This window comes from Pygocentrus nattereri, chromosome 6 (assembly GCF_015220715.1).
Source record: "Pygocentrus nattereri isolate fPygNat1 chromosome 6, fPygNat1.pri, whole genome shotgun sequence".
NCBI classification, from domain to species: Eukaryota; Metazoa; Chordata; class Actinopteri; order Characiformes; family Serrasalmidae; genus Pygocentrus; species Pygocentrus nattereri.
This window is the reverse complement of record NC_051216.1, coordinates 22,953,470-22,971,909: the sequence shown is the minus strand read 5'-3', so window position 1 is coordinate 22,971,909 and position 18,440 is coordinate 22,953,470. Positions and strand designations below refer to the sequence as shown.

The 18,440-nt window shown below is 37.4% G+C and overlaps 1 protein-coding gene across 4 annotated transcripts in view; it reads left to right on the top strand.

Annotated features, from left to right (window-relative positions):
- kalrna (kalirin RhoGEF kinase a) overlaps positions 1-18,440 on the top strand; it is a 210,285-nt gene that overhangs the window by 185,516 nt on the left and 6,329 nt on the right. For 3 of the 4 annotated variants that reach the window (XM_017692406.2, XM_037539083.1, XM_037539084.1), the window contains 19 exons: positions 700-837; positions 1,971-2,066; positions 2,711-2,826; positions 3,949-4,015; positions 4,366-4,469; positions 4,559-4,628; positions 4,722-4,808; positions 4,951-5,043; positions 5,146-5,196; positions 5,314-5,391; positions 7,570-7,755; positions 8,019-8,190; positions 8,425-8,657; positions 10,559-10,815; positions 12,949-13,081; positions 14,498-14,560; positions 15,048-15,075; positions 16,231-16,393; positions 16,829-16,950. In XM_017692406.2, the coding sequence (XP_017547895.1) occupies positions 700-837; positions 1,971-2,066; positions 2,711-2,826; positions 3,949-4,015; positions 4,366-4,469; positions 4,559-4,628; positions 4,722-4,808; positions 4,951-5,043; positions 5,146-5,196; positions 5,314-5,391; positions 7,570-7,755; positions 8,019-8,190; positions 8,425-8,657; positions 10,559-10,815; positions 12,949-13,081; positions 14,498-14,560; positions 15,048-15,075; positions 16,231-16,393; positions 16,829-16,950 (2,257 nt within the window). The remainder of the gene's footprint in view (positions 1-699; positions 838-1,970; positions 2,067-2,710; positions 2,827-3,948; positions 4,016-4,365; positions 4,470-4,558; positions 4,629-4,721; positions 4,809-4,950; positions 5,044-5,145; positions 5,197-5,313; positions 5,392-7,569; positions 7,756-8,018; positions 8,191-8,424; positions 8,658-10,558; positions 10,816-12,948; positions 13,082-14,497; positions 14,561-15,047; positions 15,076-16,230; positions 16,394-16,828; positions 16,951-18,440) is intronic. The other variant, XM_017692407.2, reaches the window with a different exon arrangement.

Below are 18,440 nucleotides of genomic sequence, written 5' to 3'. Positions count from 1 at the left end.
GATATGACTGTAACACAAAAATTTACCATGTTACTTGATGCAGTTGATTCATTTGTGGTGATTTAGAGTGCAGTTTGCCTGATGCTAACTTATGGATATAAATTCTTCTTACTTGTAAACTGCATTGGCTTTGTAGCTCCAGTGTACAACAAAATAAGTAAACTTTGGACCTCAAACATATATTTGGTGATTTAAAGAGAATTTTTTTTTTACTGCATAATCCAATTATTAAGATGTAAACAAAGTCATTCAAAGTGGTTTGATGAGAAATGGTGCTTTGTATGGAAACTTACTGACTGATTTCTTTTGGATTAAAAAAAAAAAGTTTTCTTTGGGTATTATTTATGCTAGGAATGTTTTTATAGAAAAAGTTTTTATACCATAACCTTATCTTAAAACTATTTTAGAATAATATCTCAGGCCTCAGACAGTATATTCATAACCATTTCATGTATTAACTTTGAGGTGAGGTAGCTCTCAGAGGAATTAAGTACTTCAGACATCTGGTTCCTATTACCACCACCACAGATTATTCTGACCCAGTAATTTTCACTAGTGCATTTCATGTTACCTTTCACTTTCTTTCTTAAAGTCCCATTTCACTATGGGGTTAGAGGAAACTGTGAATTAATTTTTTAGTGGAACTATTGCTTTAACTGGTGGAGAGCCAACATATCGTCCATGTTCCTTGTTTTGCAGAGGGCGAGGAAAGATGGAACTCTCTCTAAGTCATCAGGAATGCAAAGCGGAGGAGAGGAGGAGCCGGAGGATGAGTCTCACACTCCTCTCCCTCCACCCATGGAGATCATCAAAGATCCCTCCACTCAGGAGGAGAAGGTATGCATAAACACTGCATAGCTTGAGTGTACGCCCATAGTGGAGCAGGAAACTCTGTCGATGCTGAGTTTTGTAAGACAGGGAAGGGTTAATGTTAAATGAATGGGCTCTGTCTTTGGAAGACGTTGGAAGGTCACAGATGGCAGGGCTAATATGCTGATCTTTACAAACAATGCCTTAGTCATTCCTTAATGTCACTCGGTACAGGTTTAGAAAGGAAACACACTTGTATCTGCTACAGTGTGTGGGTGTGTATGTGTGTGTATATAGATATATGATATACTGTATGTATAGATGTGTGAAAATATATATCGCTGTTGTCAGATCAAAACCTCGTATCTCCAAAATGGGGACTTTACAGGAGAAGGCAAAAACATACAGTAGTTTTAATCTAAGTCAATGGTACCAGACGTCTTTCCAAGTCATTTTGGGCTGTTTCTTTTGGTTCGTTCATTATGAAATTTACCGAAAATGTAAAGAGCAACGTGTCCTTTGAAATTATCCCAGAAACTGAAAAGGTTTTCTTCCGACACCAGCGATATATATCTTCATTGAGAGTCATTCATTCAGGTTATTCAGTGTCAATCTAGCACCTCATATGTAGTTTGACAACACATACGCGCAAACCTAGTGTTTCCCGCCCTGATGTTGAAATCCCTGTGAGGAGCCTCACTGGCTTCCAGTCTCTCAACCACAAAATTACTAAAACAAAGCTCATGTGGTTTCTGGCTAATACATTACTCTGTGAAGTTGTGAATCACATGTACACCCTTGCTTATGCGGTCTGACTCGTTTGGGTGTTTCCCTTTTTTCTGTAAATGTATAGCTGCTGGTGGTGGTGTGTGATGTTGACAGTGACCCCAATTTGTGTTGGTAGATAAAGACCAGCACAACATACCACTACAGCAAGGACTCTCCCACACAACACTTATATTGTTAACTGAACACACAAGCTTCTTCCCTCTTTCCAAAGTTTGCTTCTTTCTGCTGCTCTTCGAGACTAAGCACTTATTTGTTAACAGCCAGTATCTCTCTCTCTCTCTCTCTCTCTCTCTCTATCTTTTTTTTTCCTTTCATCTCTTACGCCCTCTCCTTGCTAACGCATCTTTTGCTCTTTCCCTGGTGCCTTGCAGTCGTCTGCCTTGCTTGCTTCGCGGCAGGGTTCCACTGAGGTCCCCAGTGCTGCAGAGCTTGTCAGTGCTATAGAGAAACTGGTCAAAACAAAGATGGTAAGTGCGGCTGACCACAGACCAGTTTCACACAGCAAGCATGAAAAGCCCAGACTTTTTATTCACTAACCCTGTTCTGTCTCTGTTTTCCATTTGCCATTTGTTTCCATGCTGTAACACTGCGTGTTTTTGACTGCTCTATTCACTTCTGTGTGTAAATAATTGTTTCTTTTTAATAAATCATAGATGCTCATTATACACTGAGTTGCCTGTACATTATGCAGCTGGCCATTTCAGGTGCACAAGTTAACAGTTCCCCAAGTTAATTGGTCCTGCGGTGGTCTCTTTCCATTGCTGAATGAGATTGAGGGTAACCAAGAAATAACTAACTATATGCCAAAGTGCACATATGATAAAAATGATAAAATGGTCAGTGAGTGTAGAAACAAGTTAGTAATAAACAGGCAATAAACATTCATTTGCAACATTATCCTGAGAATAGACACAAGTCAGCATGAATTTGGAGCTCTTTGAACTCGCACGAGGATCGAAGACTCATAAGGATCTCACGTAAGATTAATGTAATGACTTTTTTTTTTAAGTTTTAGAACACATTCATTCTTCTCTCTCCTCTGTGAAGAGTAGTTAATGGTAGGTCTTGTATGAGTAGTAATTCTGTGGCTTTGTCTGTGCTGTTGTTTTAGACTCTGGAGGGAGGGACATATCCTGGCTTCAGCTCTGTGAGTCCAGTGGAGCAGAGCCCAGCCCAGCCCAGAAACCCAGAGCTGGAGCAGAAAGCCAAAGCACTACGCGGACGCATGTAAGACACGTTTACACTCTCGTTCAACCAAACACAGAGTTGGTATTTAATCACTTTTTCATGCATGTATTTATTTTAACCAGGCTGTTTTTATCATTTCCGGCCAAGTATTTACACTTCTAGTCTGAAACATACCTTTTTTGGATAAATATGGTTTATCTTGTAATATATTTATCTTTGGGGGGTTACTGAGATCAATCAGAATGATAATGTATCATATGGCTGTAGTCCCTTCTAGATGCTAGATTTGTTTAAATGATAAGTTTAATGTCCTTTAAAGGTAAATTCCATCTTAAAACTGCGGTATAATATGTTGTTTGTCATGTTATGCAGTATTCTATGGCTATTATAATTCCTTGGCCTAGTTGGTTCATGATTTAATATTGTTTTCATGTTTTCACTCGTAAAATGTTCTCTCACCGCAGTACACAGCATGCATGCATGAATACATCATACATCCACTGAAGAATCTCTCCACTGATCTATGGGGTTATGCAGGGTCGCCAACTCTCACAGTTTTGGCATGAGACCCACTTTTCTCAAGCTCTTTTGCATGCTGTGCAAAAAATTCTCAGGGTGATGTATGTCCTCAAAAGAAACTTGCATCATGACTGTTTTTGTTCTTTATGAAGAAAAGATGACCTCCAACTAGGTCATATTGTAGCTTATTGTGAATACATTGGCTATATCTCCATCAGCTTCGCCTTTTTCACGTCACTAGCTGGATAGATGTGAGCAGCATGGCCTGAAAGTGAAGTGGCAGTATTTTTCCTTGACTTTGGAAACCTGTAGTGTCAGGGTTCAACATGTTCCCTGCTCCTTCCCATAAGCGTTAGACATGCTAAGTCCATCAGCTGAGCTGTTGATGTGCTCGCACTGTGTGGACACATGCTTCCAAAAAAAAACCCCTAAAATAGTGATAGTTCCTCCCACCTTCACAATACACCATCAGAAGGAGATTTTCTTAGTCTTTCAATGGAAAAATCCAACTCTAGAGACTACTCTAGAGTATAGGATGCGAGTAAGCATGCAAAATATCCTTTAAATATGCTGCTCTTTCTGCACTTTCATCACAGTTAAATATCAGCTTTGTGTACTAATGTGACTAACTCCATGTCTTAGGTTTGTCCTGAATGAGCTCATACAGACAGAGAAGGACTACGTCAAGGATTTAGGCATTGTAGTAGAGGTGAGAAAAAAATTAATTTTAACTTCCTGTCTGTGGTATTTTTATCATGAGACATTATCAAAACATTGCCCTGTCAGTGCGGGAATTTGAATGAAGATAAGATTCTATTCAGTAGAAGGTCATTTAAAGGTTTATTTTGACTGTCGGTCTGGTTTGTATTTGGGGAAAGCAGAATTTAATGAATTACACAAACAATATTTCTAAGAAATAAAAATAAAAAAGTTTTCTAAAGCATTAATAAATTATGATAACAGCATGCTACATGTTGAAAGATTTGAAGGCAGCTGCATTTGTCAAGGAGTGTTCTAACTCTGCAGAGAGAAGCTTTTGACTCTTTTGATTCTTTATAGGGCTTTATGAAGAAGATAGAGGAGAAAGGTGTCCCTGAAGATATGAAAGGAAAAGACAAGATTGTCTTTGGAAATATTCATCAAATCTATGACTGGCACAGAAAGTGAGTCAAGTTCAGTTTGTGCTCAGTTAATCTCTATTAAACATGTCAGTAAATTTTTAAATAAGAAATTGTTCTCTTTATTTCTACAGTTTCTTTGTGGGGGAACTGGAAAAATGTCTTGAAGATCATGAAAAACTACCAGAGCTGTTTATCAAACATGTACGTGAGACTTCCAGAGTGGGATGTGATTTTACAATGTTTTGCTGAATGTGTTGGCTAGTGAAATGACTCCGGCCTTGTGTCCACACACAGGAGCGAAGGCTGTACATGTACGTTGTTTACTGCCAGAACAAACCCAAGTCAGAATACATTGTGGCTGAATATGATTCTTATTTTGAGGTAAACTATCTTTCATTCTTGTTTGTTTTTGCTGTGATATTTTATCTAAAGAAACAGAGAATAGACCACATATATGAAGATATGAAGTGCTGTCTTTAATAATAGTCCAAAATTAACCTTTTTAAACTATTTTTATCATAAGGTGGTTCAGCAAGAAGTAAAGTCAAGACTCAGTATCAGTGATTTTCTCATCAAGCCCATTCAGAGAATTACAAAATATCAGCTATTGTTAAAGGTAAAACCTTTTTGTTCTTGTAAATATTGTTAGGATATTGGCTATTGGAGTGTAATTCTGTTCTTGAAAACATCACTTATTTCCATTCTTTTTGCCTTTAAGGACTTCTTGAAATATAGTAGTAAGGCAGGTCTGGATTGTCAGGATATTGAGGTAAGATGTTCGTTCCAGTGCACTAATTTATTCATTTAACATTAAGGGACAGTGTATTTTAAGCTAGACCTTTTTCTTTGGTTCTCACCCCTTCCCCTTTTTAATTTTCTTTTGTAGAGAGCAGTGGGTCTGATGTCTCAGGTGCCTAAACTCTGCAATGACATGATGAACCTTGGCAGACTACAGGGCTTTGAGGTACTTCATCACATACATTTTCCAGGCCAGGAACCTACAACCTCAATTCCAATGAAGTTGGGACGTTGTGTAAAACATAAATAAGAACAGAATATGATGATTTGTAAATCCTTCTCAACCTATATTCAATTGAATACACTATAAAGACAAGATATTTAATGTTCAAATGGATAAACTTTATTGTTTTTTGCAAATATTCACTCATTTTGAATTTGATGCCTGCAACATTTCCAAAGAAGTTGGGACAGGGGCATGTTTACCACTGTGTTACATCACCTGTCCTTTTAACAACACGCAATAAGCATTTGGGAACTAAGGACATTAACTGTTGAAGCTTTGTAGGTGGAATTCTTTCCCATTCTTGCTTGATGTACAACTTCAGTTGCTCGACAGTCCATTGTCATATTTTGTGCTTCATAATGTGCCACACATTTTCAAGTCAGGTCTGGACTGCAGGCAGGCCAGTCTAGTACCTGCACTCTTTTACTTTAAAGCCACACTGTTGTAACACGTGCAGAATGTGGCTTGGCATTGTCTTGCTGAAATAAGCAGGGACGTCCCTAAAAAAGACGCTGCTTGGATGGCAGGATATGTTGCTCCAAAACCTGTATGTACCTTTCAGCATTAATGATGCCTTCACAGATGTGCAAGTTACCATGCCATGGGCACTAACACAGCCCCACACCATCAGAGATGATGACTTTTTAACTTTGCGCTAACAATCCGGACAGTCCTCTTCCTCTCTGGCCTGGAGGACACGACATCCATGATTTCCAAAAACAATTTGAAATGTGGACTCGTCAGACCACAGGACACTTTTACACTTTGCGTCAGTCCATCTCAGATGAGCTCAGGCCCAGAGAAGCCGGCGGCGTTTCTGGGTGTTGTTGATATATGGCTTTAACTTTGCATGGCAGAGTTTTAACTTGCAGAAAACGATGGTTTTCTGAAGTGTTCCTGAGCCCATGTGGTAATATCCGTTACAGAATGATGTCGGTTTTTAATGCAGTTCTGCCTGAGGGATGGAAGGTCACGGGCATTCAGTGTTGGTTTTCTGCCTTGATGCTTACTTGCAGAGATTTCTCCAGATTGTCTGAATCTTTTGATGATATTGTGGACTGTAGATAATGAAATCCCTAAATTCCTTGCAGTTGCATGTTGAGAAACGTTGTTCTTAAACTGTTGGACTATTTGCTCACGCAGTTGTTCACAAAATGGTGAACCTCCCCCCATCCTTGCTTGTGAACGACTGAGCTTTTCAGGGATGCTCCCTTTATATCCAATCATGACACTCACCTGCTTCCAATTAACCTGTTCACCTGTGGAATGTTCCAAACAGGTGTTTTTTGAGCATTCCTCAACTTTCCCAGTCTTTTGTTGCCCCTGTCCCAACTTCTTTGGAACGTGTTGCAGGCATCAAATTCAAAATGAGTGAATATTTGCAAAACACAACAAAGTTTATCTGTTTGAACATTAAATATCTTGTCTTTGTAGTGTATTCAATTGAATATAGGTTGAAACGGATTTGCAAATCATCGTATTCTGTTTGTGTTTATGTTTTACACAACATCCCAACTTCATTGGAATTGGGGTTGTAGTTAGCATAAAAAATTGAGAAGAACGTGCCAGCACAGGTTCAGTGCTACAGTATATTGCTATTAGACCTGTAGCATGCTGTGTTATCAGTTTCATTCTCTGTGATACATTGCAATATTTCCAGCTTATTCAGAACTACAAAGGCATGCAGATGCCCTATCTATATTATAAATGTGTGACACCAGGATATAGTTTTTTTCAGGCACAGGCCATGTTTTTATATGCAGGTCATGCACTGCCTCATTTCAGCTATGGAAAAAGCAGTGACGATAACTATATTCTTTTCATACCTGTTGTAATTGTGTATGGATTATATCTCATATTGACTTTTAAGCCCCTGACAGACAGTGTTGTCAGTTATGTAATTGAGTAAGAAGGGCAAAAGATAAAAACAGAGAGGTGGAGTTAATGAGAGCACGAGTGAGAGGCAAGTTGACCTGTTTATATAGCAGTGTTGACATACTGTCAGTGTGTAATATGCATGTGTTAAAAGACAGAGGCCTACTCAGTCTCACATACACACACATTTGCTCACAGTTGAATAGAATATACATTGAGTCAGTGTGTGTGTGTATGTTTCAGGGAAAGCTAACAAGTCAAGGGAAACTGCTGCAGCAAGAGACGTTCTTCGTGACCGAGCAGGACACAGGCGTTCTCTCACGTAGTAAAGAGCGCAGAGTCTTCCTCTTTGAGCAGATCGTCATCTTCAGTGAACTCTTGCGGAAGGGCTCCTCCACGCCTGGCTATCAATTCAAAAAAAGCATCAAGGTGATCCTCCTCTCTCACCACTAAGCTAGACAAAGAGCATTGCTTTCTTATCATATTTACACAATTGTCCCAAAATATAGTTGTTCGTCCCCAAGTTTGCTTTAGTTTTGCGTTGGAGGAATAAGGCTAACATACAGTAGCTAACACGTAATGGAACATTATGTCTGAATGCCTATTCATCAGTAATTTATTCACTTAGTGTTGTGTTATTGTAATTCGGTTCTGTGTGTGTGTGTGTGTGTGTGTGTGTGTGTGTGTACTAGGTGAGCTACCTGGGCCTGGAGGAGCACGTGGATAATGACCCATGTAAATTTGTGCTGTCGTGCCGTGGGTCATCTGAGCGCTTCACTTTGCAGGCAGCAAACACGGACATTAAACAGGTGTGGGTGCAGCACATCACAGAGCTGCTGGATGCCCAGAGCAACTTCCTGTCAGGTAAGCTCAGTCATTCTGACAGCATGGCATTTCCAGCCCATTGGCTTGGAAGGTAACAGAAGACAGTATGCATTGTTGGCATTTTGTAGAAAAGAATCCAATTTCAAAGCGTTATTTGTGTAGTATCATCTTTTTGTGTGTTATTTCTTTTTATCGCTGATCTTTTAGGTATATATTAAGCCTTTGTTACAGTGCTGTTGATTAAATGCAGTGTATTTTCATGTATCTCTGAAGCTCTTCAGTCTCCTATCGAGTATCAGAAGGAGAAGAGTAGTTCCCTGACGCGAAACTCGTCCACTGGGGGGCGTGGCGGTCAGTCCAACAGCAGACCCAGCTCTACGGCATCAGTCAGCCCAGAGAAAATCTCTCTGTCTGCACAGGTCTCTACCCCTCTAAAGCTACCTACCTCCAACGGCAGCCCCTGCTTTGAACCCCACAAACACTCTGACAGATATGAGAGCTCCCAGGTGAGTGTAGACGTTAACGATACAATATCACAATACACTGAAATATATTACTAATGAAAACAACAACAATTATTGGATTTATGCAAAGTATTTATGGTCGTATGTGTGGTCGAATTTGTTTGCTGTTTGTGCAGTCCATGGGACAGCATCAACTCAGTATTTGCTTTTCTGTTGTTATATACTTCTTCACCTTTTATAATAATAATTTACATTATATAAAATAATAAAAATATAATAATATTAAACCAATTTTGTTGCAGAAAAATACATACGATGATTTTACTTTTTTGCTCATACACTACCATTTAAACGTTTGTAGGTTTTATTTATTTGAAGGATGGAAAAAAAAGATATGTCTAGAATGATGAACAGAGCTGAAGATGACAATGAAATGGGTGTCAAACCTGTATTACATTGATAATAAAGATATGTTAAAATTAACATTGTGAATGCCTTGTATTTTAAATTTTAAGGCAGATTTTTTCAGATTATTATAAGTACATAATTACAGTACACTATTAATCAACTTGAATATTCCTCCAAATTTAAACAGTATCCTAAAATAAATCTGTGGTGTCTAGCTTGTATTTAATCTAGACTAAAAAAACAAACAAACAATAGTTGTGAATGAATATTACAAGTGACTTTATTACAAACCTTTAAACATTAGTACATCTCCAGTACATTGTCCTTATGAAGTGTAATGTAGGTATCTCATTAATCTGCAAATTTAGTTGGAAATTGGTCTGTTTCACTTGTTATTGTCATCAGTTGTGTTAATATGCATGAGCATGCACACAGTAGCCAAACAGAATTGAGAGCAGCATTGCTGTACAAGTAGGATATTATTAGCCTGTTATCTGTCCTACTTTGCTTGGGCTCCATAGGGGTGTTAGGGAGTGTTTGATGTTCTTAAAAAATTTCAGCAAATCTGACATCCTGTATCCTCTCTACACATGCTGCTTTTTAGTCTGACTTTTACTGAGCACTGTTTTATTGTACTCTGATATGCCACATGTAGCCCCTTGAACCACAGACTTATGATGCCCGTAACCTTAAGACCTATTGTTTAACATCTGATATGAATTACTCAACCATTCCTATTTACTACTAAAATGTCGTTATATAAATGAGAAATAAGTGTGTAGCCCAATTCAGTTCAACTCACCTTTATTGTCATTATATATATATACATGGGTACAGTAACACATTTGGTCTAATTCATAGAGCATAAACATTAACATAAGAACATGAGTGCACATGTACTAGTGGGATAACACAATATGTATATGCAATACAATATATATAAGCACCGAATCGTTGTGCTCAATATGAGCGTATAAGAAGTCAGTCAGCCGTAACACGGACAGAGTTAGGAAAGGAATTAAAGTGCAGTGTGCACAAAGTTTGAGTTGTGGTTTGTCCTATTGATCTAGTGGGTGCTGTGAGTGTGACCAGCTCGATAGTACAAACCTTTTTTGAACCTGGTGGTTCTGGCTAGATTGTTCTGATATCTCTTCCCCGATGACAGCGGGTGGAAGAGGAAGTGGTTGGGGTATGTAGGTTTGAGGTGATACTGTTGGCCTCTCTCTGGCATTTTTTATTGTAAATGTCCTGTATGGATGGGAGGACAGCTGCAGTGATGGACTGACCTAACACAGGTTCTCGAGAGTTTATGACTTTAATGAAACTGATTATACATGAAGAATTGAAAAAGGCATTTGAATGTGCCATACAGTTTGATGGACTGTTTTGAGTGTCTCAACTGTGTACTTTGTGTGTGTGTGTGTGTGTGTGTGTGTGTGTGTGTGTGTGCGTGCACATGTTTACTACTGCACTTTGTGTGGGTGTGTGGCTTCGCTCTCTCTCTTCCCCTCTTCCCCTCACTCTCCCATTGACAGCAGCATGACGGAGTCGGCTGTAACGGTATGTCATCCTCCATGATGGTGACTCAGGACTACAGTGCACTGAAGGAGAATGAAATTTGCGTCACACAGGGTGAAATGGTGCAGGTGCTTGCAACCAATCAACAGAACATGTACCTGGTGTATCGCCCCGCCAACAGCCAATCTCCTGCTGCCGAAGGCTGGGTGCCTGGCAACATCCTTGGCCCTCTCACTAAAACCGTCATAGACACTGCTGCTGACTCGAACATCAAGTAAGTGTCAACCAACACTAACTGGAGCTTTGATTGGATTGTTAAGCCAAGGCTCCACCCTCCTTTTTGAATGCCCCACCCCCCTTTTGTTGGAACTAACCAGGATATGTTGGAACGTTTCCGTGGAGAGATGTTTAATTTTCTTCTTGCCTTTTTTTTGTTGTTTGTTTTTTTTTTGTTTTTTGTTTTTTTGTTTTTTTGTTTTTTGAAAAGTGAATAATTGAGAGGACTTTAGAGAAAAAACAAACTTGTTTTGGTTTAGACAGAAGATGAAGAAATCTTACATCAATGTGGAAACTCACACGTCTGGACTGTTATTTCTGTTTCTAACACCATGTTTTTGTTGTTTTTGTTTTTCGTTAAAGCGTTTTTGAAAGACAAAAAAGAAAACCTAGGCCATCTGATGGACTTGGAATAGTTTCTCCTGATGGAGAAAGTTTCTGTTATTGTCTATGGCAATTTTGTACAGATTATGTTGTTTTAATCTTATTTTTGAAATGTTAAGTTCAGTTTGTGTTTTTTTTTTTCTTAAACAAATATGTTGGCTATTTACTGTAAATACGTTTTTGTTGTTTACTCTTATCAGTACATTCCTGTAAAAAGTCTTTTGCACTATTTAAGAGAATCCCTCATTAATGAAGTCAGTTTTGTGCAATACAATGATAGTCGCAATGTTCAGCATTGTAGTTAACTGATAGTTTTAAATGTATTATTTTAAATATGTAAAATAAAATTTTGACATGAGCATGATGAAACAAAGTGAAGTCCATTTATCTTTCTTTACATTTTGATTTCATAGTCAATATTCCTAGCCACAGTACTGGTGCTTCACTTATTAAATAAAGCTCAATTATGTTCTCTCTTAAATATTCAAGTCCCTTAGTTTAATGTACACAGTACACTGGCGGTATCACTAGTAAAATAAGGTTTATGCACCTTTTTCTGTTAATTTTGTTTACTTATTTTCTTAACCCTGTAGTGTGTAGTTCCCTTAATTTGTGTTTGTACTAACCACACTGGTCCTTGACAGTAAATGTTTGTGGATGATGCAGCATCAGACCTCATTTTGCCTGGTCTCACTTTTTCAGTCTAACTGAATGAGACACGTGTGAGCTCATAAGGACTGTGCTGCTTCTTCACAAACTGTGTGTCCACCATGGTGTAAGAGCAGGACAGCTGAGTTTATTATTCATTCTAAAAAAGTTGGGAAAGGTGAAATCCTAATAAAAAACAGAAAGCAGTGATTAGTAAACTCTGTTTGACCCCTATTAAACTGAAACATTAATATTGTATTAAATAGTACAGGAATTCAATATTTGATGTCTTATTAATTGTTTTTGTGTGTGTGAATATACTCCCAGTCCAAACTACATACCTTTAACATGTTCCCAAAAAGTTGGGACAGAAGCATGTTAACTACTGTATTACATTGTGTAATACAGCGACTCCAGTTCAGCCATTTGTTAAAGCAGATTTTTTGTTCCACAGTGCAGGTCTTTCAGCTATGCAGTCATATGGGATGTGCTCTGCTGTATTTGGCGCTTCATGATGTGCCATGCATTTTTGCTGGATTTCAGACAGGCCATTCTAGAACTCACTGATTGCACAGCCATGTTGTTATTACATGCATTTCCTAGTTTTTTTGGAATGCGTTGCAAGTATACTTGCATAAACCAATGAAGCTGATAAGGTGAAACCTTAGTTCAAAGTCAAAATATTTATTTTTGTCTAAATAAAATCATGGTTGATTTTTTTTTTTTTTTTTTTTTTTTTTTTTTTTTTTTTTTTGTGTTTCACATACTATCCCAACTTTTTTGGAATTTGTTTGTACATGTAATAGTTCAATCTAGTGGTTTGAGTTATTGTAAATCTAACTATTTTATGTGCTTTGATTTGATATATAAGTTCTCATTGAGGCAAGAAATATATTAGCCTTTGTTAGCTACAGCGAATGTGTGTTATCATGTAATAGTATTGAAAAAATAGATCAGCCATGTCACTGTGACTAATATATTTGTCCCAGTGGGTTTCTTTTTTTCCCCCACAATGAGTTCCAGTAGGTTGATTGTATTACTCTTTCCCTGACCTCTCGCTGTAAGTAAGGTTTGACTGGATCATGTTTTAATATAACAGGAAGTCTCTGTCGTGGAACACACTCCGCGCCCGCAAGCGTGTCGAGAAGGAGAGTGGGGGGAAAAGTGACCCAAAGCTTGAGAATGGACCACGTAAGCCAAAGGACATTCTCAGCAGCAAGGTCACTGTAAAAGTGAGTAGTAGGGTGTGTTTGTGCCGCTGGAGAGGGAATGTGTGTTTGCACCCTCACCTTTGTGTAAACTCCAGGATCTGGAATGCTGAAGGATTGTTCACTTAACGCATGCTGCTCACTATCACATAATATGATCTGATACTTTTCACTGTCAAATTAAAATCTATCTTAAGATGCTATCGCTTTGGTCATTACATAATGACTGGAGCTTCGCCCAGGAGATGATGCTGTCAGACGGTAATAAAATAAGCCTTCTCTATTAGCAATGCCAGTCAAAAGTTTGGATACACTTGCTCCCCTTTGCTATTTTCCACATTTCAGAATATTACATATTGTTAGTATATGTATTCAGAATACATTTTTAGCAGAATACTTTGAATATTTACCCACTAATTAAAAAAAAAAAAAACATGCACATGCAGCCAACATTCTTGTTAGAAAAAGAGGATCTTGATAAACAGCTTCTTTACAAGCACTGAAGTTCCTACTAAAGCCTGAGTAGACTGATAAATCAATATGATGAGCTAGTTATTAATTCCAGGGTTACATCCCTCTTTTGAAGGATGATCAACTGATAATCTCCTCAGTAGTAGTAGCAGTAGTAGTAGTAGTGTGGGTGTTGTACTGGACTCCTGCTCGGGATTGTGGGAGCAGGCAGGTGAGAACGAAAAAAGTGAAGAATCTTTGGAACCTCATTTAAATGATGAGCAAATTTTCATGAAATGTTTTAACATAAGTACATGAAGAAGATTGCCAACCAGTAACAGTAAGCAAAGGTATGAATCAAGTTACTAAGATGTACTGTAAATGTATTCTAAAGGTATTCTCAAAATATTACTTGATGTATTGCATTGATTTGAATATATTGCACATGAATACATTCAGGACATAGTATTCAGCCATAACTACTTTTTAAAATGATTTGCCACACCCTGAGTTTAGTGGTTTTCAACAAAAAACATAGTCTTAACATAAATTCGTCTTTTGATGTCCAAATCACTGTCTAGAAAATCATTTTAGCATTTCAGCATAAGCCTTTACATAAAAATGTCAAGCATGTTGAAAAATACATATACACAAGTGTGTCCAAACATTTTTTTACTGTCTTAAAACATATGGTTTATGTGGAGCAAGTTATTTCTTTTCAGATTTTATAATACTTTAACAAAAACATTTAATGTTTGGTGCTTCCTAATGCTTATTGTTGTGTTTGTAAATAAATGAATAATGCAGTTTACATATTAACAAGAATTCATACTAAAACTCTCTCATGCAGCTCTCTGATTTGTTCAGGTTCCAGAGAGCGGTAGAGACAGAACACATCCTCGCTGTACTCAGTGTGAAGTGTGTAGGGACCTCTTTAAGGCTGTGTCGTGAGCTATCTAATGTTACTCTCTCTCTCCTCCTGAACCACAGGAGTCTCACAGCTCAGAGGAATCAGAATGTGAGGATGAGCTAGACCCCAAAACTAGCATGGAGGTAGAGCTTCAACATATGCCTTAATGCATGCTGTCCTCACAGTGTGTAGTTTTAGCCAGTGTTGGTCTTCTGTTACTGTATTAGAACAGCGAAGAGCAAAACGCCAGTAAATACATGATGATAAACATAAGGATATCCAAAAATGGTATGAGAAACCCTGAAATTTTGTCATTTACCAGCTTTCTTCCTCTTCCTCTTCGTCTTCCTCTTTCTCTTCTTCTTCTTCTATTACTACTTCTGCTTCTTCTTCTTCTTAGTAGTAGTAGTAGTAGTAGTAGTAGTAGTAGTAGTAGTAGTTGTAGTAATCATAAAATAACTTATGTCTCATTACTGCCACTCACTGATACAGTTAAAATCTCTCTTTTGTTTCCTTCATTTTTGCTCTCACGCTTTTCTTTATGTCTTTACGTTTGTTCCCTCTCACTTTGTGGAGATTTTTAGAAGTTAATTATTACTACATTTTAACATTTATTTTTCTATTTCACAGTTAATGAATCCCAATTTTATTCAAGAAGGTAAGATTGTATATGTGTGACTGTAAATCTTTGTATTTTGTGCTCACACACAGTCATATAACATGTGCACAGTCATAGGCAAAAAATTTGATGGCCCCAGTCAAATGAAATTTTCTGTTAAAGTGAAAATAAGTTAGCACATCTACAGCAAATAAACCTTAATATGACATTTCCTCTGCATATTTTGGAGTACAATTTCTATTCATTAGCTGAATAGATGTATTCAGCTAATGGGGGATGTATTAACGCTGAAAAACAATAAAACATTGTTTAAAAAAAACTATATATATGGATCATTCTCCCAAATTTGTTTAAACTGACATCCTATAAAGAAAATATTTAAAAGAAACCCTTAAGGATTGAAACCTTAGATGTTTAGCTACATACATGCAAAATCATCAGTCATAGGGTATTTTCTATTGGGAAACCACTAAATCCCTAATTGACTAAATTTCAAATGGATTTTAGCTGAGCTTAGAACCAGTTCAGTAGAATGATCCATATATGTAAGAGAGAGTGTGTGTGTGTGTGTGTCTATCTATCTATCTATCTATCTATCTATCTATCTATATAAAACAATTATGCATGTATATATCTTTAAGCAAAGGTATCTTAAATCTAGTCTTGTTATGGGATTGTTAAATGAATATTTTAAGATTCAACCAATTTCTAGACGTGTTTTACTTGATTTAGGTTTTTTTATGTCTATTGAAATAATTTGAATAATCTTATAATACTGTTACAATAATCTTACAATATTGTATATAGACTTGATTTAAGATCATTTCACTTTCCAACTTTTTTTTCCAGTTCAGTTCAATTTTGAGTTCAGCATATCATTGCTGGCAATATCAAAACCTCAATCTTTTGATAACACCAGCTGCCTGTTACTAAAGAAATGGCCTTACTGTAAAATCACTTTACATCCATTTAAATTAAAATTTAACCTTTTTTCTTTCTTTCTTTTGTAAAGTAAACATTTGGGGGTTTTTGTTACAACAGCGATGATGCATAACAGTACACTTTTTTAGCCTTTTCTTTTTCTATAAAATATGTTTTGATACAAAGCCTCAGTGTCTGATAGTAAATAAGATAATGAAACTGAATGCACTGTGTGATGTAGTTTTATACTTATTCTTTCTTTTGTGTATGTAGTGGCTCCAGAGTTCCTGATCCCTCTGGCTGATGTGACGTGTGCATTGGGGGAAACAGTGGTCCTGTGCTGTAAAGTTTGTGGCCGCCCAAAACCCACTATCACTCTGAAAGGTCCTGACCAGAGCTTACTGGTCAACAACAACCGTTTCACTATCAACATTAGGTAAAGACCTGCATGTGAAAACCTGATAATGAATAGCTTTTTCCAAGAGATGTAACATCTCATATGTCACAACCTATATAATTTATTATAACTAATTGGGAAGAGCAAACCACTTTCAATGCACATTATAGTGAAGATGTTTTGAAATTACAGTTTGTGTCCTCATTAATAACTGGATCATGTCAAAAATATCAACTAGTTGCAGGGTTTCTCACTCTTTTTGTTCCAATAAAAGAGTTTTGTATGTATTTAATGATTTAGTAAGTCAGGTCTGCGGTGAGTTTGTCCGTTTAAGCAGTGCAGGTTAGCTCTCACTTTTTACATTTTTAACTTGAACCTTATTGGTTTTGTCTTCATGCTTGTAGATAACAAAAGATGCTGACTTACGTTTTTACTGTGATGGTTCTGCATCTGTCGTGTTCTGTGTGTTTCCAGGGAAACGGGTGATATTTTGTTGAAGATCTGTAACCTGATGCCCCAGGACACTGGCATCTACACCTGCGTTGCCATTAACGACCATGGAACAGCTTCATCCTCCGCATCGATTAAAGTGCAAGGTAATGTGGAAAAACGGAGATTGAGCAATCTGTGCACGTTCAGCTCCATCTTTTGTCCATGTGCCTGTTGTGCTTTTATTACACTTAAGCATTGGTTTAAGTGTAGCAGGGTAATGTGGAAAAAGTATATATTGGCATGTTCTCTACATGAAAGAGCACTGTCATGGAAAAAAAATGAGCAGCCTCATATTTTATCAGCAGAGCTATGTATTGGTTAACACATTTACAATAGCATACAAGAGTTTGGGCATACCTGGTCCAGATTTCTCTAACTGTAAATAACTAAGCAATAAAAAGGTGACCTGATTTCCAAATGGCATTAACTTAATTGATAAGATTAACTTTCCCTTAAGGTTTTAAGGAAGATTACTTTTTTATTTTCATATTTTACAGTTTCAAAGTATCAAAAAGGAAAAGGGTGCAAAGCAATAGTTTGGGCACCCTGCATGCACCCAGCTAAGAGTTCTTTTTTTGTGTTTTCTGCACATTCTTGGGCTGTCTTGTATGCACTGCTCTTTTGAAGTCTATTCCCAGATTTTTGATGATGTTGAGGTTGTGAGACTGTGAGGGTCATGGCAAAACCTTTAGCTTGCATCTCTTAAGGTAATCCATTGTGGATTTTGAGGTGTGTTTATGTTTATCTTGTTCTAGAAGGTCCTATTCTAGAAGATTCATCTTCAACTTTTTCACAGATTGTGTGATGCTTGCATCCAGAATGTGCTTGTATTTAATTGAATCCATTCTTCCTCTTCCAAGTGAAATGTTCCCTGTACCATCAGCTGCAACGCAAGCCCAAACTACGATTGATCCATCCCCATGTTTAACAATTGGAGACATGTTCTTTGTATGAAATTTTGCACACTGTTTTCTCTAAACATACTTTTGCTCATTGCAGCCAAAAGGTTCTATTTTAACTTCATCAGTCCAAAGGACTTGTTTCCAAAATGCATTAGGCTTGTTTAGATGTTACTCTTCCGTGAAGGTCTAGTATTTCTGTAGGTGTCACTACACAGTAGAACAGTGCACCTTTCCTATTACCTGCCGTTATCTAATTACATTGCGAACTGAGGAAATGGGTAACCGAAAATGCTTTGCCATCTTATTATAGCCTTCTCTTGTTTTGTGGGCATCAATTATTTTAAATTTCTGAATGCTGGGCAGTTGCTTAGAGGAGCCCATGGATGCTAATTGTTGGGAAAAGCTTTGAGGAGTCAGAATATTTATGAAGCTTTTAAATTTGGATCGTCTGGCCTTTAGTAATTATAAGTGTGAACAAGCAGTAGACCTAACAAGCTAATTAAGGTCTGATGACCTTGATGAGAGTTATCTGAGACCTCAAATCTCTTGGGGCACCCAAACGTTTGCATGGTGTTCCTTTTCCTTTTTTTGTACAAAACAAAATACAATTGTATGATTGTACAAAAACTACACTACAATACAATAGTCTAATTAAAGCATTAAAATCCAAATAATGCTCAAACTGCTACTCT